Here is a 24,343-nt window from a genome sequence, read left to right as displayed (position 1 = left end):
TTTCTCTCATCTAAATTTTCATTTTAGGACACTGGGATCAATATTTACTATAGAGATGGTCACCGATGAACTTTGTCTAAAGAAAGTGATTTTTTTCCTGTAAAATAGAGCCCTTTGAGCTTCCACAAGAAATGTTTGATGACCAGTTGATGCTTGGTTTGCGCAGCTACACCAGCTGGCTTTATCTGGACATGATTTACCTCCACCTTTATCTGCCCAAGAAGCAGATCAGTGTCAAATATAAGACAGAATAGCGGCTCAGAAGTGTCAAGCCCTGTGGGAATGGACCGGTGTGCCACTCCGCACATCACCCTGAATGCGTTTCGGTGTCGTGAAGAGATGACTAAGGGGGGACAGGAAAACACAAGCGTTCTTCAAAGGAAAGCACACACCAGCTGACCGCTTCTGCCTTTGAGTTCTTCAAGGTTTTTAGTAGCACTGGAGATCAAAAACCAAACTGTTAATTTATGGCATGGCCCTCTCTAACCAAAACTCGGGAGAGTCTGAAAATATCGCAACCTACTTATAAACTCCCATTAGCAAGTTTTTTGTTTTTAATAAATAAAGTCCCATAGAAACAGAACATATTTACAATTAGATCAAAATTCTGAATATAATTCACAAGAGAAAATGCTATTTTTTGAGAAAATGTTTTCATATCCTCACAACAGTAATTTGTTCAAAATTAGTACAGAGCAATTGTCCATTAAATGAACATTTTTCCCTGAAGACCTATTCTTGTAGAAAAGTATTTTAGGCAAAACTTCCTAACCATGATGTAACTGTTTAGAATCGGAACATTTCTGTGATTAGTAATTCACATAAAAATTAACATTTTCAATGGCTTGAGGAAAACATAATGATGAACTATCAGTATGTAAGAGGAGACAGGATGTAGGGAGAACAATATATTTTATTAGAGCAGCTTATACAGTTGTGTAGGATTTGGGGCATTCAGTCCCTTTATCCTAATAAAGGATAACACCTGTTCCTGCAAAACTGTCTTCTCTTTAATCCTTAGATCATTATGACTATGATTACGCTACCACTCTCAAAATGTATGGATTGTATACGTCCATACTGGACTGAATGGCTTACACACTGTCACTGCTAAACTGCTACTTCCAAACCTATCACCACTTCCAATAAAGGAGAATTAAGCTCTTTGATTTAATGTGCCTCCTGGTTACACAGAAGTTTTTCCTGTAACGAAGTCATGAACTTGGTTCCGGTGCCGGTGCGTCTCTTCCACTGTCCTGCTCCAACCAGTTTGAATATTGCTTACACGAGAACATGCCCTAGAGATCTTCTTTATTTAAAACCAACTCTGAACTTGCATTTCTAATGAAGCCAATTTAAAGTGGGGTTGGATACGAAGTGCAGGTGCAGATGAATAGTTTTTGCTCTGTGTGACTATTACAGGAGTTCAGCGCTGGAGCTGTGGTCCCTCTCAGTGCCAGTTAATCTTTGGTCTGTCCTCCTCCAGGAGGGGATGGACTCCGCAATTAAACAGAGCTTCTCCCACTGAGAGGTGGCAACATTTCAAATGGCCAGTGTCCAGTGGAAAACAACTTAAAACACGAAGAGAGAGAAGATTTTCTTTCTAATTGTAACACCCCACGAACGCTGCGTGCATGTAACTCCTGTCAGAACGTGACGCTGGGCCGGCGACTCCAACCGCACAGGAAACCTGCCGTCTGCAGCCTTAACGCGCAGCGTTCCTCCAGGGCAGCCGCTCCTGAGCTACCTGAAATGATCTTACTGCCAACCTAGCAAAGATCAAAGCTCACACTGACTTCATCGCCCTGCAGTTTCACCTCTGTGCTTTAAACCTGGAGGCGGAACAACGTGATTCTCCGAAGTTCCTGGTGGGCAGAGCGCTTACTACTGACCGCAGGCCCAGATGTTGCCTGAATATAGCAGCAGGAAACTCGTCAGGTGTGGAAGGCGTGAGCTCAAGGATTTATTGCAATATTTGCCTCTGTCAGCCTCTTGATTGCACAATTTGCACCAGCTTAGATTGGGAGTAAGGCCAATTTGTACTCCCTGGAAATCCAGTCTGCTCACACCTACGCTTACGTTACCTCGTGGTCCACTTCTGCATCACCACTGGGCTTGTCTCACTAAGTTTAAGGCACAGGTTTTGCTATATAAATAAAATGTGGGCATGGTGAGGAAACTATTCAATTGAGGACTGCTCCTTACTTCAATAATATGCTATGTCAGCGGCTTTTTTCCCCCACATTCCCTCTTCTGCTCCCCAGTGTGGGCCACACCTGCCTGACTTTGTCAGGGGTCACACTCACAACCAGTAGATGTGGCCTTAACGTGAATCGAAGGGAAACGCACGTCAGTACTGAGGAGGAGGACAGTGTAAGGAAAGTTGTTTCAGTGTCAATGATCTTACCATAGGCACAAATACTGTCGGACCCGAAATTTGCAACATCTGCCTTTTAAACTCTCATAGGAAGTTACACCGATCTGTGATTCAGTTTTATTGTTGTTTTGCTGCTGCCTTGGGAGCACAAAATCAAACATGATGCTTAAAACGTTTCCCTAGAAATGTTTAAGGAGAAAGGTTTTTATTTTTCAGTTGAAAACTTAACTGCATGCTTAACCAACTTCAGTGAAGCATCAATCATACTGGACAAGCAATTTTAAGAAGATAGTTTAAAAAATTAATTCTGAAAATACTGCCAACAATTTCATGATATAGATATTTTTAATATTAAAAGTAAATTGTAAATGTGTCTTTATAAACAATATGCATAAAATAGATCTACTATACTAAGCTCTCTCTTTTAAAATGCTGTTTCACAGTAATTTCTTAGGTATGCAAAGTTTTCCCTCAAAGAAATAGTGCAATCTGAAGAACATACATTGTGTCAGCGGATCAGAACTACTATGGTCATTAATATAAGTCTTTATAGATTTCTTGAAGGAGTGGATGAAGACTCATGTCTGTCTCCGTTTTCTTCATTATTTGCAAGAGCTGCACGTGTTCCGTTACAATCTGTCTGAGGTCCGTCATTTTCTGCAGCAGCTTTGCAAAGAGCTGTGACGATTCGGGGTGATTGAGCTTTAGCTGGAGCTCCAAAGCTTGCAGCAGATTGTCTTGTATGTCCTCAATGGGCTTCACATTTAACAACCCGGGGCGATCTAGGAAAAACAGCGGGAGGCGTGAGTTTAGCAAGAATACGGAAACATCGAGCTCATGTATTAATTTCTTAAAGATTTCTTAGTATACGAAGCATTTACATGTGGCACTTCCTGAGAACTCTTTGACAATTTCTTAATGGATTTATTTGTAAGATTTTACTAGAATTTGCTTGAAGGAGTTTTAGAACCAGTCTGAGAACCAGTGGAGGCGTTTGCGTGGCGCAGACACACAGGCAGGTTTACACAACACTGCCGTGCGTTTCCACAGTGAACCGGGAGCGTCCATGGCCACAAAGAGCAAGATCTAGTTGGCAAATATAGTCTGTGCCAGGTAATTCACTTTTGGAAAATCAACATATACTCAGACGGATTTGCACGTGGTTGCTGCTGTTAAAAACGCTTCCCGCCATATCTTATTCTTCGGCAAGAAGCAAAATCTTTCCTTTTTAACCATTATTATCTCTCATAATAATAGCTGTTCTGTTATTCGTGTCTGTTCCCAAACGCCTTCTCCTAAGCGGCTGCAATTATTATTTAACATAATCTGTAACACTTGTTATCTAATTTTACATAATAGATTATTTGATTCCACAGCTTAGGTATGAAATCCTCACCTACGACAATGACCATCGGTAATTTGTTACTGCTGAACTACTGTATATGGGGTAATGCATCCTGGTTATCAACATACTCCAAGAACAAACATTTGCTGGGTAGCTATGCAATTAATTTGCAGGCTGATCAATGGCAAGCAGTGCCTATAGCCTGCCCTACGCCACTGCCCACTTCAGAAAGGACAAGGGGTTGATCTGATTAACAATTTAAAAGATAGGCTGTTATTACCTGTGATCCTTTTCATTAATTTTCTTTGGCAATATTATCTAGGCATTTTTGAAAGATACTTAGTTAATTTTGGATAAATTGTAGACATTTTTTTTTTTAGATTACCTAAAAGTGCTGCAAAACCCAGTTGCCTTCTTTCTATCTTTCAGAAGCTTTCCAACATCCAGCACTTCAGCGCTGTTAATCGTTTGGCTTTGGGTTGCGATAGCTTTAAATTGTACTTGTGTGTCGCAGATGAACTCTGAACTAGCTGGGTATGACTCAGTGCGCAGCGATATAAAAAAATCCGAAAGCACAAAGCCCGTGGCCTTGATTTCCTCGGAGATTAATCTCCATTGGCCCCCTGCTTCTTTGATGGTGGGAATTTCTGGGGGGTGAGCTTTTCAGAACTGAAACCCAGTTCAAACGTTGTGCTCCCCAGCGCGACCAGGGGACAAACCCGGGAGATCAGCGCTGGGACCGGAACGTCCCCAGGAGCCCCCATTCGGGTGCCCGTGGCTGGTGGCAGTTGAGCGCAATTTAAGAGCATAAAACCCTAAAGTCTCTTTGAAAAACCCGGTCTGATGGTTTTATAATGACCCAGTGGAACGAGAGTCAGAAGAGATGACTACGACACAAGCCTAGGAGATCATCAGATGTTATTTTTAAATGCGGCAATTCCAGAGGAAGGAAAATTCCCATTGAAGGCAAGAGAGATTTTTCATGAATGAGAACTTGAGGATACGGACATTATTTTTTGGGTGTTGACAGTTTGCTATACTTTCTCAGTAAAAATTTCTTACAGAGGAAAATGCTGTTTCTGTTCCAAGAAACATATCTAAATCAGAAAAAAAACCCCATAGGCTGCAAAAGCTTTAACATACAGGTATTATAGTATATTTCAAGTTGTTCGGATGCTCTTATATATGTGCTCCAGAGCCATCAGGTTATTACAGCAGAAGGTGTGTTTTGTGTAGTAAGGTGCTCCAGATAGATGTGGCTTGTAGGAAGAAAATACCAAGGAAGTGATGAGGAGTAATCCTTGAGGAAAACGGGGCTGAGAACAGGAAGAAACAGCAATGGTGGTGAAGTCGATGTGATCCCGTGGGCTGTGGAGAGGCCGAGGCAGCCGCTGCAGAGCCCAGCGAGAACACGGCAAAGGGAAGGGAAAGACAAAGACACAAACAATGGCTTTAGCAGGACGTTCTTATGGCACCAGGAAATCGGGTCACAGAGCCCAAAGGAAGGAGAGTTGAAATGATTAAGGTGAGAGAGCACTACATGTGAACTGGACACGACTTTTAAACCCCTCTGCTGCCGAAGAGGGCTTATTGAAGTTGAGATTTTGTTACGTGCTATTTGCAACCCGCCTTTTATCCACCCAGATGACGCCAAGGCAGTACCACTTTTCATTACTCCTTCTCTTTATCCCGTTTTTGTTCAGGTTTTCATTTCTTGTCATACAGCATTTGGTTTGAACATTCTGCAGGGAGCTGTTGCAAGAAAGAAAATGTTCACAGTGACTGGGAAAGGCCAATAGTCCCTTAGTTTTGAGTGCCAACAGCATGACTTGGTGAAACTGATGTTCTATACTACCTCAGGGAAAAAGATTTGGTTTCTTTATTTACTTACAGATTTGGATGCTTCTTTCACGTTCCTAACAATAATGACTTTTTTCTTTTTCACCCTCACATACGAACTTGGCCTCTGCATGCCTTTACGCTTTAATACCCTTGATTTAGTGTGTTTTGCATTTAAATGCCCATTCTAAACGAAGCTGTGGCGACTGAACAACGCTGCTTTTGCTGAGGCAGACGTGACTCAGCAGCTGGAGGTTTTGCTTCCGATCCTGTCACGTGTATTGCACTCCCCAGGAGTCTGGTTCACAGCCCACGGGGTTTATCTGCCGTTCTTGGTCTGATTAGGAAGCGGTTTTTGTTCTAACAGGTTTGCCAGAGCGGGATTGCTGTATAGCACTCGAATCTGAGCTATTTATTGGTACTATTCAGTGATAACACTTCAAATGTCGCTGACCTCAGAGCGCAGCCAGATGACTGGATAAAGTGTCCTTAAACAAGGAGCAGCGGGTCAGGGATTAAAACTGACGCTAAGGAGCACGCTTAGAAAAAGTGTACGGAGCAACATTTCTGAATTCAAGTACGGAATTGGCTGCGTGTTGACTGACAGGGGGGTCCGTCCGGGTACCCCCACTGCGATCCCCACCAGCGCCGCACCCGGAGCACTGCAGAGGGGAATACGCAGAAGTTCAAGTCTACCCATGATATATTCAGAATGCCACAAGATTACCTTTTGAGCTTTTTCTTTATATGACAACAACCTGCTTGAGTTTGCTCTGTTTCCGAACGTGGGTTATCCCAATAAGGCTGGGACTATTACCTCTCCTGCTCAAATCCAGACATCCAGCTCATTCTCCTTAAACCTTCTTCTTATGACACACTTCATTTCAGCTTGGGTATATATAATATATTTAAATATGTTTCAGGTTCTTTAACGTGTGTACCATGGCACTCACTTCTGGCCTCAGGGGCACAGAGGAACACAAAGAAACACAACAGGGAGGAAGAACATCTCCCTGAAATACCTTTCCAAATCTCATTTTACCAAAGCATATTTTTCAAAGTTACCAGAAGCAAAAGAATGTTGCAATGAGAGTTTGGCGTTGCTGTTAATGCCATAAAGCGTTTCTTTTGTAAAAATAAGGTAATATCCTTCTGCTCTCTGTCTCATCAGCAGTAAATTCCGAATACTAGGATTCATTGGCCATTTGCAGCATTATTTTGAAGTGCAATACACCGACATGAAGAACAACTTGTCAGCTTTGCAACGAGGAGTTCAGGGTGCCATTTGGAATCACTGAGACAGAACAAGGCTGCGGGGAAGTGGGAGTACTTCCATTTTGTTGCTATTACAGTTAATTTGTCAGCCGCTTATACATAACGCAAACCCGACTGTTTCGATATCAAAAGGCTGGGCCGTTTCACAGGATTCCAACCACTTAGTTCCCAATGAAAAGCTTTCTACACGGCATGTTCCAGCTGGAATCCTCTTTCTCTGTCCCTGCTCCCTCGGCTCAGAGCTGCGATGGCCCCGTGGAGCCAGCGGGACGAACCTCATTGCGCTGAGCAACGGCAGATTCACTTCGAATCCCAGCGTTTGGCCCCATCGCTTGTGTCTCACAAACCGCTTTTCCTGTAAGGTATCTGCACACAGGACTTCTCCGAGTGATGCGAGATCACAGTGCTCCTGCAGCCAGTAAAGTCCTGCAGGTGGTACGCGCTGGGTTTGAAACCCTGTTTTCAGTGAAATCATCCTGGTTCAGCATGCATACAGCTCTCATGGAAGTTAAATGCTGTAAGAACATAGTTCTTATGGAAACAAGAGCACCTGAGATATCTGAGAAACAGGATTTCAGTTCCATACCACACGTTATAGTCCCACAGAATTCATACAGTTGAATCCACATCATATCTGACTGTAAGTTTCATGATAAAAGCCACTCTTTAATTGGCATCAAAGCCTATTTTTAAAGAAAAATATAGACAGTTTTTATAAATAGCTGTCATGCTTTTTTGAGGAAAAAAAAAGAAATTATGAGTGAAGATAGTGAGAGATCTTTGTTATCAAGAAATTAAAGGATTTTTCTAGAAAGAACTGATTTATATTTACATGGATTTCTATATTTAAATGGATTTGCTTCAGAGTTATTTAAGAACTAACTAAAAGTGCAGGTAGTTCTTGATGGATGGATCTCTGTCCACAAATCATTTTTAAAAGAAAGACTTGTTGATAAAACCGGTTTAGCGCAGTCGATCTTTTTTTCTGTGGATCACTGTCCTCCTGAGATCCCAGTTGTACGATTACTCACATCATTCCTATTTCCTCTAATGTGAAGCGAAGAGCCCTGAAGCCCAGCAGACCTGGCTTGGCAGATCACAGTTCCCTTTCTGCAATTAGGGGGGGATTTTGAGAGGCCTGGTTCTCATCTGTCAAACTTCATTCTATTAGAAAACACAAAGTATCGGTCTGTTTTGTGCAGCGCCCTAATAGGCTTGTAGAATTTCTCCTCCCCCATCAAAGCCCACTGAAAATATACCACTAACACATTTTTCCTTCCTAAATTAATTCAGAGTCCGCAGGGATCGTTGTGTTCAAAGGTTTGCACACGACAACGACTTCTGGGAACCGCACTTGTTTGAAGTGGATTTAGTTCTTCTAATAAACCAAATTGTGATACCACATTTTTGCTGAATGAGACACAGCGCTAGAAGTAATTGTACATGAGTTTAAATGAAGCTATACGTAACAGCGCGCTCTCAACAGCACGTTTGTTTTTAGAACAATAGCATGTGGTTGCTGTCTTTGATTGCTTCGACATAATTTAATAACAAAATCCTCTGCGTTGCTCTGTGGAGGAGCTGCATTCAGAACATTCAGCACATTCCTCCCATTGATATCTGTAGTACTGTTTGAAGCCAAAATACACACAAATCAGTTGGGTAAAATTTTCTTCGCTATATTGATATATTGGCCAAAGTAAAAGACCTTCAATCTGACCTGAAATGTATATCTGATATGGCCAGGAAAGCCAATGGTACCTGGGGTGGGTTAGAAGGGGGTGGTCAGTAGGTCAGAGAGGTTCTCCTGCCCCTCTGCTCTGCCCTGGGGAGACCACACCTGGAATCTTGTGTCCAGTTGTGGCCCCTCAGTTCCAGCAGGACAGGGAACTGCCGCAGAGAGTCCAGCGCAGCCACCAAGATGCTGCAGGGAGTGGAGCATCTCCCGTGTGAGGAAAGGCTGAGGGAGCTGGGGCTCTGGAGCTGGACAAGAGGAGACTGAGGGGGGACTCATTCCTGGGGATCAAGATGGAAAGGGGGAGTGTCAGGAGGATGGAGCCAGGCTCTTCTGGTGACAACCAGTGACAGGACAAGGGGCAATGGGTACAAACTGGAACACAGGAGGTTCCACTGAAAGATGAGAAGAAACTTGTTCCCGGTGAGGGTGGCAGAGCCTGGCCCAGGCTGCCCAGGGGGGTTGTGGAGTCTCCTTCTGTGCAGACATTCCAACCCGCCTGGACACCTTCCTGTGTAACCTCATCTGGGTGTTCCTGCTCCATGGGGGGATTGCACTGGATGAGCCTTCCAGGGCCCTTCCGACCCCTGACATTCTGGGATTCCATGATTCTGTGATATTTTGGATTCTCGTGCCACATCACTATCTTGATATATGGGCCAAAGTAAAAGACCTTCAGTCTGCCCTGATATGCCTATCTGATATTTCGGATTCTCGGCAGAAGGTTTCTAAGTGAAACGAATCTGGGTTGCAGTCACTAATTCACAAAATATAATAGCTATGCCACCTCAGAATCAGACAGGACGTACTGACTGTCTTCAAAAAAAGCTGAAAATCCAGTGTCTTTTTCACGCAGTGTTAGAACGCTTGAACCTGGGCTTTCCGTTCCATGCTTTGCACAAAGCACGGTCCAGAAACACGAATACAAACCGAGCAGCTCAGGACACCTGAACAGAGCAGACACACGATGCCTGTTTGTCTCAGGCATATGGTCACATCGTTTCCCTGAGAAATGCATTGTTTCCCCCCACCCTCCACTTTCAAAGGCAAATAAAACCTTGCACAAATGACAAAACAACAACAATAATAAAAAAACCCTCCCCATAAACCCTGTAAGCCAAATGCCACGTGTATTTTGAAATTGTCATGGAGCCAAAGCTGTAGATGATCTTTTGAGGTCCCTTCCAATCCCTAACATTCTGTGACTCTGTGATCCTGTGTGATTCTGTTTGTGTACAATTAGCAGCTGCACAATCTCATTGCAGGTTTAAAAAATCCTCATGCAGAATTTTAATGCTTCAAAGCTTTTGCCAGTGAAATTCCACCCTTCCTGTTTTCAGAAAGATAGTCCTGATTTTGTTTCCTAACCACATGAACTGCTGACTCAGCCGGCATTTCCAGCTCCATCACTAATTTTGGGTCATTTACAATTTCAGTTTCTGCCTGAAACTGAAAAAAAGGCAAAATAACACCAAGCAAGCTGAAAACTAATAAAAAATATGTGTAAATAAGCTCACTCCCGTCCTGTAGTGCTGAGCAGCTTCCTGTTTGGACAGGAATTAAAAGTGTCAATTGTATTACACAAAATATCGTATGAAATAAGACAGCACTTACCTCCACTCAGTATAATGACAGCTATAAATATTGCCAGGTCACTGTCATCTAATTCCAGTGCATTGAACTTCACAGCAAACTCGAACTTGGGCTCCATATAGTCACAAAAAGGTTTTCTCAGACTCTTCAGGAACTCCCGTGTCATGAATCCTTGTCCATCAGATATAAGAACTCCATCTTTATTCATCAGAGAAGCCAGGAGCGTGTATATGATCTCGTGGACCCCGTATTTCAGGAGAGTTACTTGATCATTCAGGTCAAGACTCACAAAACCTGGAATGTTCTTGGCAAACTCCGTAATCTCTTGCACGGCCTCCACGGAGCGGAACTGGCACCGCTGGAAAATGCGAATTGCTACCTCTTTGTTCTCCTCCTGCAGCGGGGACACGTGCTTGCACTTGATCTGATCTTCCCCCATCATTAAAGAGTTCATGTCGTAAATAACAAATGGCTACAAGTGAAAGGAAAAGACATTTTACTTTCAAGCATCTTTTCTATGAACATCGGACTCCCGAGAAGCTGAAGCAGAAGTACAACTTGTCAGAAAACACTTGGGAAGCTATGAGGAACGTGTTGAGGCTGGTTGACCTCAGAGGGTTAAATCTTCATAAACCCATTAAAGCAAATATCCTCACAAAGTTAAAATGATTCACAGGAGGGACAAGTCGCTCCTAAGGACGTCTCACATGTGCTGTGAATCTGCCCGCTAAAAACAGGGCTTTGGCTGATAGTGTTTGGATAACTGGTGGGTGGAGGGTTAGAACACTAGTTTGAAATATCCATGATTTTTTGCCTTTTTGTTTTGTTTTTCTTTACAAAAGTTCTGTAATACCAGAACTCGAAGTTTTGAGTGCTTATTAAGAAAAGATTAAACTGTTGCTCCTTTTACCTGAACTTTAATGGCTTCTATAAAACAGAATCTAGTAAGTGTGCAGTGACGTGTCTGTGGTAAATCATCACTTCTGGTGATATCACTTCTTTGTTGTGGAAAGACAGAGGATATTCACATTAAATTCCTTCATGTACTGCCATGTTCAAGTTCTATCCTTCTAGAAAATACTGCAAGTAATATTGACTTTATGGTGTTGATTATGTTAGAAACTTAACCTTTTGCTGTTAATTCCTTTTAAAATAATGAAGTTAGGGTATATTTAAACTCGGCTTGTCAATGGAAAGAAAACACAAATGATGTGATACAAACTACAGCAGCACAATTCAGAACACAAGAGTGAGTCCGACTGTGAAATAAACTCAACCGGAATAAATAAATTTTGAAAGCAGGTTAGAAAATGTAGTGCCAGGAAAAATGCCATTGGGATCCAGAATGTGCAGGAAAAGCTCCTGGTTTTAAAGAAGTGGTTAAGTGAGGATTTCTTGAATATATCTGAATATCTTGAATATATCTGTAAATGACTAAACAGTTCATTGCTGCACTGAACTAATATCTACTGATATTAATATGTTTGTTAACATGCTTGAATAATTACTTAAAACACAGGGAATTATACACCAAGAACTGGACTAGAGAGTATGAGCACTCTATATCCAAGAGTATCTATATCCAATCATTTTCGGTTCATGCAGATGACACACCAATTAAAAAACAACATAAATTTAAACTCTGCCCAGAGTTAACAGTTCAAATAACATAAGAGGCGTAACCATCAAATACTGTCAGTCTTTCAGTGTCATTTTTTTTTTAAAGACTTGAAAATTTGCAGCAATTAAAAGCTGAATTCTAAGTCTATTTTTTTAATTACTGTATTATAATCTGGCACAGTTTTGAAGCTTCCCCCAGAAGAGCAGATGGCACACCACGCGTTTACTCTCTGCGCACCGCGTTGGTGCCGCTTGCGGACACGGCCAAGCCGCGTTGTGAAGAGCCCGGCGCGGCGGAGCCGCAACCGCGCCGATCGAGTCCTGCGGCAGCTTCGCGGAACCTCGCAGAACAGAAGCGGCATTGGTGGAGACTCTTTGTGGGGCCTCCCAAACCAACTTTGCAGATTTCTAACCGCACGTCTGGACAAACGGCAGCTGGGAGCACCACAGGTAACGCTGCCCAGACTCCTGTCGTGTCCCAGAGCGCGGGGCAGCTGCAGGAAAGAGGACCCAGCTGCCTGGGGATGCTTCCAGGATGAAGAGGAAGAAACAAGACATATAATTACACACCCCGCTTCTGTTTCCCAATGCAGGTACATAGATCTGAAGAACACACTTCCAAAAAACTAAATTGCTGTATTGATTCTTTCCCAGTAGCTTATGTTTCTGATATAGAGAGAGAACCAAAGGAAGGCTTGGAAAAAGCAAAGACCTTCGAGTGGACTCAGCGCATCAGCTTCCTGCTGAGGAAATAAACGGCGCTAGTTCTAACTTCACGTACTCCATGAGGAAAAGTTACTCAAATTGTAAGTGTCCACTGTACCTGAAGTTTTGATGTGAGGGTTACAACTAAATTGGGGACAATATTTCAATTATGATTTTAATTGGCTTTAAAAGCCTGAAAAGCCTCCAAATTCTTTCCTGTCTTTGAAATCATTAAAGAAAATAAAATACAGTCTCTGTTGTAATCTGACAATACAATTTCTGCCAGTCATTCTCAAAAATATATAAAACTAAGAGTTATAAGTCTTGGAAAACTGTTTTAGGTATTGAATTAGTGACAGAATTTAGAATCGATCATAATTATCAGATCTTATCCATCCTCCGCCCTGATACAGAAGATCGTTACGTATTGCCAGTGAAGTTTCCAAGGAAACCCACAAATACACACATTCTTAATTTTCAAATATTTTCTTGTACGTTCTCCTAAAATTCAAATCGCACCGACACAGGCTTGGACCTGACCCAAGAGAACGCAGAGAGCTGCAGGGAAACATCAGAGCATCGCAAGAACGAGCATCACAGCTCACGAGCGATGCTGTCGGTGCTGGGACCATCGGACAGCTACCAAAAGATGATTCCTTTGGGTACCGCTGATACTGATGACACGCTATGATAACGTGCCATGATACGGATGCTTTAATTCCCGACAGCTAGCTAGGCACCTCGAACAGATAGCGTGGAAGATAACCTTTGGGGAAGGAGAAGGAAAACGGGAAGAGCGGATCAGAGAATACAAAAAGGTTAAGATGACCTTCACATTCTTGTCCTGGTTTCAAGTATTTTATTAGGTGAACTTGGAGTTTTTTCAAATAATGTTTACTTATCCTATCTAAAAACATTTCCTGTGTTTCAGGCACAGCTTGAAATATGTCACTGCCAACAGCAAACTTTGGTGGTGGCTTTTGGTTTTTTGTTGTTTTTGTTTTGTTTTTAAAGATGTGTTGTCAATGTGGTAAATCATCTACTCAAAAGAAAGAAAAAGAAAAAGGAACTAACTGATTTGTCTGTTGTCTTTCCTGTCAAGATCGCCCTCGCCTTGGCTTTGGTCAGAGGGAAGGACTTTATGTATGAGTCATACAAATGCTTGGCAAGTGCTCGGAGATCAGCAGATTCAGGGTTTAACTGGTCGATGTCGCTGGAAATCTCTGCCAAGAGCTTCTCCTTCTCCGCTTGTGGCATCCGCCCAAACCTGATGGCTGAAGAAGATGACAAGCGATTACTATGGCTATAGTTGCACCTAAAAAAATCGTATTTGAATACATTTTTATGTTACCTGTTGTTAGAAGCTCTTGGAATTTTACAAAGCAGTCCTTAGGCAAGGAAGAGAAAGACAATTTTCTCCAGTAACACAGGCAAAGCAGCCCAGGTGCTTTAAAGAAATGCACACAAACAAATCCCAAAGAGAAGATAAACCCTGTGTCCAAACAGTAAGAATACAATATCTCGCTTGGAAGAGCAAACCTGCTGTCAGCTCACCTGACACAGCTGTGAAAATCACTGATTCTGCTCCCCATCTAACCGAAGTGTAAAGGATCTTTAGGGTATTAAAATTCTGCTGGCTTAGGGCAGGAACCACATTCAGCTTCGCATTGTTTTGCGCAAATCACCATATGGATCTCGGATTCTTCATTTGTTTAGAAACAAAACACTCACATGCCTTGCAGGAAAAAATTCCTCAATAGTTCAACAGAACTTACTGTAGGAAGTGCTATAAAGTGTTACCAAAGAATTAAGGAATGAGAAAGAAGGTTGTGGAGGGAATAAAAAAAGCCAGAAAAGGCTGAGTTCTTCATGGTAACTGTGTGCCTGTGGACTTGAAACACTTGCTCAACACCGAGGCGAAGCGGCTGGAAACCTCCCGCTCCAGCACCCCTGTACTCACTGCCCACAGCCACATCCATTCACACGGAGACTGACATCAAGATCACGACTGGTTTATCACACAATGTGCCAGCAAACAGAATTCATCTTATTTTACAAAACTAAAGCAGAACAAAAGAGCATCAAAACACAAGACAGAAGGAAGAAAGAAAGGTTTTCATTTTGGCCTTAGGAAGAACTAGAAGTATTATAAATATTTTTTCCGCGGTTAGTGTCTTCCCTGCATCAAGTGCTGTTAAGATCATACATATGAATGATTATACTAGGCAGGTTTAATTTGGAAATAACTAACCACTTTCCTTCTATGAAGATATTTGCAGTGTGCTGATGGACAAAAATGCCACTGTTTTACAGGAGTAAATCATTGTGTCAGAAACCATACAAAACCCATTTGTCATATATTATATTTGTCGAACAGTCCTCTTGTTTCCTGGTCATCTATTTTGACAAGTGGACCACATTTCTGTTTCAGCACAGCGAGGCTCCGCACGCGCATGCTGTGTGTATCCTATTCGCTTGGACATCGGTGGAGTTAACATGTCAGAATAAAAATCAGCAGGAAAGGAAACCTAGTTCCATACGTACAAATTAGCACATTCTGTTTTATTTTCCCCATGAAAATAGCTGTTTCTCGTAATTTTTTCATATGGGAAATTTTGAATGATTGCCAACTGATTTTTGGTTTGGATCATATACACCATGGCATATGTATTTTAACACCAAGTGCTCCTAATCAGCTACTAACTCAAAACTCCCTATCTTTGCAAAGCAGGCACATGTGATAAGCTCCGGTGTTTCCACTAATTTATAGTTTGCATTGGAGTTCATCATGCTGTTGATATTTCCTTTACTCTTAATAGTTCTGGAATAGATACCTTCTTCAACCTATCATTTATTTTTATTTTGCTTGTGATGGTGATACTTATTTTCCTGAAAAGTGCTTTGAGATCTCCTCATGAAAAGTGCTATAAAACCCAAATATTAGTTCTTACTTTGCTACCTGTTTCAGTATTTTTCTTGCTGGAATAATACCTATTTTTTTGTTTCTGTGTGTTTGAGAATTTGTGTAACTTTTATATATACAAACAAAACCACCTGTGAACATGAATGTTAAATCAGAACATTGAGTTCACTGTGGTAAATTTTATGAATGCAAGCACCTTTACGTATATTATCTGGTTTGGAGATAAAGCCCAAAGACAGGGAGGAAGACTATATCAAATGACGTGTGATTAAAGTATAAGTTGTGGAACGACCTGTTGGAGAGCAGCGCAGGGGAAAGGGACCTGGGGGTCCTGGGGTCAGTAGGTCAGAGAGGTTCTCCTGCCCCTCTGCTCTGCCCTGGGGAGACCACACCTGGAATCTTGTGTCCAGTTGTGGCCCCTCAGTTCCAGCAGGACAGGGAACTGCTGGAGAGAGTCCAGCGCAGCCACCAAGATGCTGCAGGGAGTGGAGCATCTCCCGTGTGAGGAAAGGCTGAGGGAGCTGGGGCTCTGGAGCTGGACAAGAGGAGACTGAGGGGGGACTCATTCCTGGGGATCAATATGGAAAGGGGGAGTGTCAGGAGGATGGAGCCAGGCTCTTCTGGTGACAACCAGTGACAGGACAAGGGGCAATGGGTGCAAACTGGAACACAGGAGGTTCTGCTTAAATATGAGAAGAAACTTGTTCTCGGTGAGGGTGGCAGAGCCTGGCCCAGGCTGCCCAGGGGGTTGTGGAGTCTCCTGTGCAGACATTCCAACCCGCCTGGACACCTTCCTGTGTAACCTCAGCTGGGTGTTCCTGCTCCATGGGGGGATTGCACTGGATGAGCTTTCCAGGGCCCTTCAACCCCTGACATTCTGGGACTCTGTGTGTGTGTAAAGCTGCACAGGAATTTGCTATCTCGTGATGCTGATTTTTCTACAAAGATCAGAGTTGTAGTTTCTTTTAAAACAAAGATTATTTTAAATTCCTTCTGTGTAAATGAAAAAGGAAAAGCCCCTACAAACAACACAAGAACTAAGTGCTACTGCCAAAGGTAACACTGAATTATATAGCAAGTCTGTGCAAATGCCAAGATTACTCTGGAAGAAAACGAGCACCTGTGCTGTGTTATGTGTGGATTGTATGTTTATTAGCAATCTATCATTTCCACACGTGTTTCTGGGTAAAAGTGTGTCTTTAGGATGGATTAATGGTGGTGGATCTTTCATGATCCACTTTTAAACATGAAAATACATGTCTTGGAAGGTTTCTGACATAATTCGCGAATTATGAGAATAAAGTTTTCTAGACTAGATTATGGATTTTTTTTTTTTGAGCACAAATGAGTCCCTAAATAGATCATAAACACAGTTTGTTACTCTAGAAAACACACGAGAGCGCCAGGGCAGATACCTGAGTTTGCTGGCAGCACGTGCCCAGATGGAGCTGATAACAAAGACACATTGCCTTGTGTGCTCTGTTGCTATTTAGATAAAACCAGCTCCTATAATGGGCAGTTTTAGTAGAAGAGAAAAAAAATAACGGAATTTCCAAAATGAAAGACCCAAGCTTCTGTTGAGTGGTACTTCAGAACACAATCTGAGCAATGAGGGGTTAAACACGGAGCAGCATTGTGGCTGGAGGAGGACAGGAAAACAATATTCCAGGCATGAGAACACAAGTGTGTTTTTTAACCTTCAGCCAAGTGGTTATGTCGCGTTTATATGTGAAAAAACGTGGCTGTAGCTGCGAGTGGCTCCTTGCGCTCCCCGTTGTTGTAAGGCCCTATTCATTTTGCAGTAACGTATCTATGCACAGACAGGCATGGAGTGGAACAAATAATCCATGTTCTGATGCCAAGCACTTAAAGTTCAGATAATCTCACTACCCAATGGATGAACTTTAACCTGTAACATAAAAACGCCTCTCTGCCATTGACAACATCCCGTGTTGCATTTCACGGGCCTGCGTCTTCAAAGGTGAAATTTAGTTCTTTTTAATCAATTCTTTTATTTATAAATGACTGAGGAATGAGGGTGCTGTTTCATGCCATGTAATGTAACCAGGGTGAGCAAAAAAGGCCAATGTAGAAGCCACCACTTGACTATAACACAACAACCTCCGTGCTGGGTGAGCTCCCAGTGACAGAAGCGGCAGCGTCCCTCTGAGCCCCTGACTTGGCCCTTTCCCCTCCTCTCTGTGCCTCCCCGGCTCCCATAACCCAGACAGGGGCCGGACAGGAAAATATGGCAGGTGAAATGTTAATTTTAAAAATATTTCTTGGGCCCTTTACGTTACTAAGCCAAAGAGAACAGCCTTGGCCTTCCCCTTCCTGATAGAAACGCACATGGTTCCCACTGACATGATGGGAAGCTGTGTTGCTGGGGTATGAGAGAATTTGGCACGCACCTTGAAAACAATAATAATAAAACCTCCCAAATTACTATAAAAATACCCACAGTAGCATTTCAAAATTAGATTTATTTTTAAGTGTTACTGTTGCATCCCAGGAACCTGAAAACCATATTTTCTATTAGCAAAACATTTCCCATACCAATTTACATTCACTGCATGTATTAACTTTGCAAACCACAGTTAAGCTTTCCTCCTGGGGACACTACACTCATTTTTTTTAGATTGAAAATAATGAAAGTTCTAAAAAAACCACAGAGAAATTATTTTCCCAGTCATGTTTGCAATTCTTTACCCTTAGAATTACATAAGTCTCTATGTTATGACATTTAATTCCTGTTTTCGGTCAACTTTGCCAAAGCAAGGCAGCAAAGAATCTTCATTATGTCTTTCTGTCCAAACATTCGTAAGTAAGTATTTCCACATGAATTGCTATGTTAATTGTAAAGTTCAGAGGGACTTTGTTCTGAATTCTACGCAAGCGAGCGGTATCGTGATGTGCTCAATGCGATCCGCTGCCCTAGCGTGACGGACGCAGTCCCAGAACCGGCCACGGCTGCAGATACACGACTGCAAACACCTTTGCGACCAGGACCAGGACACGGTGGCAATGGAAGCGCAGTTTGCGGGGAGGGGATGGGACGGGGTGTTGGGCTCTCGGCCCGTGCACGTCACAGGGAATCACGGTTACACACACGGGGTGATGGAGCTGGACCAGCATGCTGAGGAGCGCCATGCTCCTACTTACCACGCATCGCAAGCTATGCCCAGATGTGGGGTCCTAGGAAGGAGGAGGACAGGGGGGTTTAAAACAGTACAGGGTCTGGCCTGTTCGTTTAAAGTACGTTGTGTTCTAGGATGAGGAATTGTTAACTTAGTGATGCCGACTGTCCTCAGTAAGTGTCCTATGCGAGTTGTTATTACTCACAACCTTTCGGTAAGTTCTCAAGTCCATTTCTCGTAATTAAATTAAATTTTCCACTTAGAGGAAAGGGGTATTGAGCTACAGTATGCAGAAAGTAAGACAGGGAACTGAAAAATAACAATTACACTGGGATTGTGCTCAGGAAGAACAACCAACAGTGTAATGAGCAAGAATTATGGAGAGTAAAACCAACTCATATATTATGTATTATATCAATAAGTGCACATCTCTACCTATCTGATTTTTCTATTCTAAGTAATCTGCAATCATATACATAATCTCCCAAGCTCAGAAGCAATCTCTCTGATATGTACTATGTATATGAACTGCCTAGCGTAAGGAAACAGAAGAGTCGAGATGTTAAAGCAGCACATTCAGTAACCACATCAATGTTTCATGTTATTTCCAGACGAGACACGATGGTTTGAAAACATGCTGTGTTCACTCACCGTTATGCGACATGCCAACAGCGAGGCATTTCTGAAACCTGCAGTATTGACATTTGTTTCTGCTTTTCTTATGGATGCGGCAATTAAGATCACACCTGTCATAAATTAGCTTTAGTCTGATTGTTCGTCGAAAAAAGCCCTGAAATAAACATAAAAACATGGAAGCAAAGCTTCAATTGTTCCGCTGCTTCGAGACATTTCGCTATTAAGTGAACATGGCATTTTCAAAATTCGAAGTTCACTACCAACGTAGAAAATGTTATATAAATCACAACAATCCAAAAATTCTGCCACCAGCAGTTTGATCACAAGGAAATACAAAGAGGTATGTGTTATCTGTTTAAATTTTCTTTCCCAACTAACGATTTTTTAATTCTATTTCAAAGACTGATTTTTGAGCCTGAGTACTTAAAGAGGATTTATGTTCTTTACCCAAATTTATCATCGTTGCTTGTAACAATTGATTTTTTCTCACAGTGAACAATAACAACAATAAAAGCACAATGCCAACTCTTATTTATATCATTCCTCGTAATTTAAGTAATCAACAGAATCCTTATTGCTTTATTTGTGTTCCTAATTCAGTGCTCCAATTTTATTTAAGCTCTGCATTGGGTCTTTACTATTAGTTATTCTCAAGATATTGAGAATAGAGAAGATGAAAATTTCACATCAAACTCTGCGATGTCTTTCTTTGAACTCAATTAATTGTTATTAATTTATTTCTCTGGCATTTCTTTTCTAATTCTTGAGGATGGTCAATTTTTCTACCATTCCTTTGTCCTCTATGTGTTACAGACACTAAATATCATTGAACATTAAAAAATACCCTGTGGAGTTTCACAGCAGAAACGCACATTCTTTAATGCCACCAGAATTTTCAGTAGTCACCAAGAAACGTGTAAACTGGGCAAAGAAACTCTAATCAGTCAGAATAACAGAGCCTGAATTTTAAATAGCTCAGAGTATCGAGCTTTTGGAGTTGCGCGTTCACCTCCTTTTGCTGCGTTGTATGAATTCAGATTCTACAAGGGACTTCCAAGACAGCAGGAATGAAATACAATTGCCTAATTGACAGAAGTAGAAGAAAAGCACCAAAAAGGCACCTTGCAGCCCTCGCAGGCGTGCACGCCGTAGTGGAACCCGGACGCCTTGTCCCCGCACACGCGGCACTCAATGGCCATCAGCGAGTTGGAAGAGTCCTCGTGAGCTTTGTTGTACAACTGAACCTTTTCTGCAAAATAGGGCGGGGAAGGAGGCTCCATTTTGATCGCACCTGCGGATAGAGAAGATTTAAACGAGAAACTCTAAGTATAAGTCAAAATGTAGAAGAAGCAGCAAGGAATAATCGCAAGCAGTTACAGTTAACAAAGATTCATAGGGCTGCTTTAAAATACAAACTGAGTAGTAAAGAAAGGACGTAAAGGGATGTCAGCTGGCAGCAGCTATTTCACTGGCAGGATATAGGCTGAAAAACCTTCAAGAGGCAGATTCTGATATTAAACGTTTCTATACGGCGGCCTCACGCCTGAAAGGCCTTGCTTTTCTCAGTATCTAATCTGGCTGGGTTACGTTAAGATATTCAGAACTACTGCAGGGAGACTGACTGGAGTTTCTAATCGAGCCTAGAAGATATTTAAGTATCGAATAGACATATACATTGAATAATATATTGTTTGGTTATATATATATACATATATATTAGATAATATAATATTCGTTATTTAAATAAATTTCTCTCTTTTTTTGGCCAACACTGTTCAGCTTTGGATGCAGTTCAGAGCTTCGTTTCTCTTTGGAAAGTTTCTAATTAAAAGAGCAATTTCCAATATTGAACAAGCTCAGCCAACCAAATATGATCTCTTTAAATCAAGCTGTGACATTTGACACTATAACATTATATCATATCACATCTGGGAGCAACGTAACAGATGTCGTGCTACAATAAGGTGAATGTTTTTCTCTTCCAGACTGGCTACACTATACAAACTAGAAAGTTTTCTTTCCTATATAAACTAGGAAGAAGAAGGAAAAGTGGAAATTCATCTAAGTAGAGACAAAGAGACTCTACTGCACTCTCTAGGTTGCTATTAAATTGTTATGGACATTTCTAATTAAACAAAAGACAAATAAATTACTAGCTGGAAAACTGTCTTTGAATTCATTTCCTAAGTAACGCAGAGGTACACAGCACTTGCTTTGCTGTGCAACCAAAGTTAAACACGAGAATTCCCTGAAGGAATTCCTGTCCAGATTGCTACCGCCAAGAGTGATGTCAGATTGAAGCAGGCCAAGCGCATCTCTAAGAGTTCCTCACATTCCTACCTGGAGCAGGAACGCAGGAACAACTCATTTAGGAACAGGTCACCTCCTGTCTCAAGAGGAGAGTTCCGTGTAAGTTTTTTACCGCGACTGGCAAGAGGAGCGTTTTTCATAGTGTGTAAATAATCCATGGTTATGCCTGCACTTGGAACACTGATAAAACTCGTATCAGTGTCGTGACTCAGATGTAGCCACTATTTCTGCTCCATCATTTTCTTAGGCTGTTTGGAATTTAAAAGCTACACAAATTAATAATGAATATGCTGTGAATGCTGGGGCATTTTTTAACAGCCAGGCTATTTATTCTGCACCGTGTGCATAGAGCTTCAAAGCACAATTCACACACTGGATACACGAGTAGGAGACTGGAGGTTTCAGAAACAAATCATCGGGGTTCACAAAGTGTTTAATGTCATTTTAGATACTTTCTATTATCTTGCCTGATCTCCAACTGCTGCTCTGGGAGGGTGAAGGTCTGCTATATGTATTCTGCCTGCCCTGCAGGGATATCCTATGGTCACCTCTGGTGACACAGCATTTAGGCATCTGAATACTTCTAAATCCTCGTGCTGATGGTACACTTTCCAGAGAATGAAACAAAGGGAACATGAAGGAAATATTTTAAATAAAAGCATACTTTGGCAATCCTGGAGCTTGATATCATATTTATAGTCAAAGCTTGTCTGGTCAGTTCTCACAAGAGGAATATCTTCATAGTGCGGTGAAGAAATGCTTGAAAAATCAACAGTGGTAAATGGCTTGATGTCAAAGGAATGTGTATGATCATCCATCGCAGACAGATCCACCGGGCTAATTCCAAAATTAATGGGCCAAAACGGCATTTCTGTGTCCACCATTGTAATCCCTGAAAGAAATAATAATAAAAAAAGAAACAGGCATTTTAGAAGCAGCTTGTGACGTCTGTGATGAGTTGGGGCCTGAGCTGAGGTCCCGTTGCCCCGTGTCCAAAGGGTGGAGATGCAAACTCACAATCAGGTGCAGGTTTGGGGAACCCATCTATTGTTTGGCTTGAGTTTGTCACCATATAATGGATAAGGCTGTAGAGTGACACTGCCTGGATAAGACTGGGCACTTAACCCAGCCCTGAGGCTCCTCTTGGGAAGGCTCCGATATCTGGGCTCCAAGCACAGCGGTTCAGTAACAGATATGGGAAAAGTGACCACCTAAATAATGATGAATGGCCAAATGAAACACACCTGCATTTTAATAGTATATTTTATGAAACATTTCTGTACTTTAGTAAGCATGCAAGTCATTAAAAAAGACCAATGATGCCAGAGTCTTAAACCCAAGGCACAAGGAAATGTAATTTATGACTTTCCAAATTCCATATGTATTTATGCAGCTGTTGAAAGTAGTAAACAAATAAAAAGCGTCAATCTGCAAAAATCTTCAGCAAATCCAGTGAATTCAGATCAAGATATAAAACATTTTTCTGAGTCCTCTTCTGATAGCTGGCTGAACCAAAATCCTTGCTTTAGTATTTTTCAACTATTAAAAGGTCTGTAATTAACAGCAAGTGTGGAACACTCGCTGGTTTATAACTAGGGTGTGTCTCTCATTTTCCATGATTTTTAAAAAGAACATTCTAATCTAAAAATAGAACCGATGTTACAGAACTAAAATAACTTGGTCACTTTGGCTGTTTAATTTGGACTTTAGACCCAATCGAGTGAGTGGCCTTTAACCTCTACATAACAGGGACTTTGATTTGATCTGCCTCAAATCAAAACTACCATGTCCCGCTGCAAAATGAATATCATGGACCAGAGCTGCTCTATAATTTTGTGCTCATCCCTTGTTCTGACTGTCCCCCCGAGCTGTGCTGGGGCGCTAAGGCCCTCATGGCTGGAAATGGTCACAGTTCTCTTGATCTTTCCCCAGGCAAGTCACCGTCTTTCTTCTCCCACCTTTTAGGACTCACAGCGCAACCCTTTAGTTCTTCTACTCTGAACATACTGACAACAAACATCGTAAGATATCTTACTTATTCTTAAATTTCAGATCAGAAATTCCCACTCTGGTGGAACAGAAGTGCTGCTGCTGTATCCCACTGTCCTGGTTTTGTTAAAAAACAAGTTTCTCTTTTAGTGAATTAGCCTGTCAGCTAAAGCTTCATATTAGCTTCGTCTTCCTGGAGAACCAGACACATGTTTTGGTGAACATAGCAATGGAATGGGAAGTTATTGATAAGTGTGGATGGACATCTCGCGAGAGGGGAAACGAGAAACAGGTGACCAAAAACTGACCATTCACGTGAATACTTCATATAAAAGTGGGAAATCACGAGGATCTCATCTCTTTTCCCTTCTGCTTATGGCCGACATTAGGAGAGGACCTTGCGAGTCATCCCTGCAAACTGAAGCCCAGTGACAGACCGAATCCAGCTCCGTTTGGCTGCAGAGTCCAGTCCAGGCCTTCGGGTGCCGGCTCTGTAGTTGCTGAGATTTTCAAGATTGGTTTTGTATATTTTGTATTATTTTCTCTATTTTATCAGTAGCATTAGTAAAACATTTTTAATGTTTCCAACTCTCTTCTCTCTGTCCTTTTTTCCTGCCTGATCGCCTGTGCTGAGTGGGAAAGGGGGAGAGGGGCGAGAGGGGGTTAACAATACATCGGCCAGGGTTTGATTGTCACCCCGCAATCTAAACCCTTGACACCCACACTGCACACACACGTGCTTAAGCGCAGGCTTAAGTCACTCACTGAACAGAGATACTGAATCACTTGCCACTGGGCTCAATTTCTGTATTATACACAGAAAAGATGTTAAAATCAAACATTTTTCCTACATCATGCA

The 24,343-nt window shown here is 41.9% G+C and overlaps 1 protein-coding gene across 2 annotated transcripts in view; it reads right to left on the bottom strand.

Annotated features, from left to right (window-relative positions):
• Positions 1 to 2,561: 2,561 nt before the first annotated feature.
• The window catches only part of PPARG (peroxisome proliferator activated receptor gamma), a 51,846-nt gene continuing 30,064 nt past the window's right edge, over positions 2,562 to 24,343 (bottom strand). For both annotated transcript variants that reach the window (XM_082059769.1, XM_082059768.1), the window contains exons 2-7: positions 22,160 to 22,387; positions 20,307 to 20,476; positions 19,201 to 19,339; positions 13,564 to 13,763; positions 10,186 to 10,636; positions 2,562 to 3,159 (exon numbers count right to left, since the gene is read on the bottom strand). In XM_082059769.1, coding sequence (XP_081915895.1) covers positions 2,912 to 3,159; positions 10,186 to 10,636; positions 13,564 to 13,763; positions 19,201 to 19,339; positions 20,307 to 20,476; positions 22,160 to 22,379 — 1,428 coding nt within the window. In that variant the 5' untranslated portion in view covers positions 22,380 to 22,387 and the 3' untranslated portion in view covers positions 2,562 to 2,911. The remainder of the gene's footprint in view (positions 3,160 to 10,185; positions 10,637 to 13,563; positions 13,764 to 19,200; positions 19,340 to 20,306; positions 20,477 to 22,159; positions 22,388 to 24,343) is intronic.

This window comes from Streptopelia decaocto (genome assembly GCF_964273445.1).
Source record: "Streptopelia decaocto genome assembly, chromosome: 8".
Lineage (NCBI taxonomy): Eukaryota > Metazoa > Chordata > Aves > Columbiformes > Columbidae > Streptopelia > Streptopelia decaocto.
The sequence above is the reverse complement of the archived record's forward strand: the minus strand, read 5'-3'. Positions and strand labels throughout refer to the sequence as shown.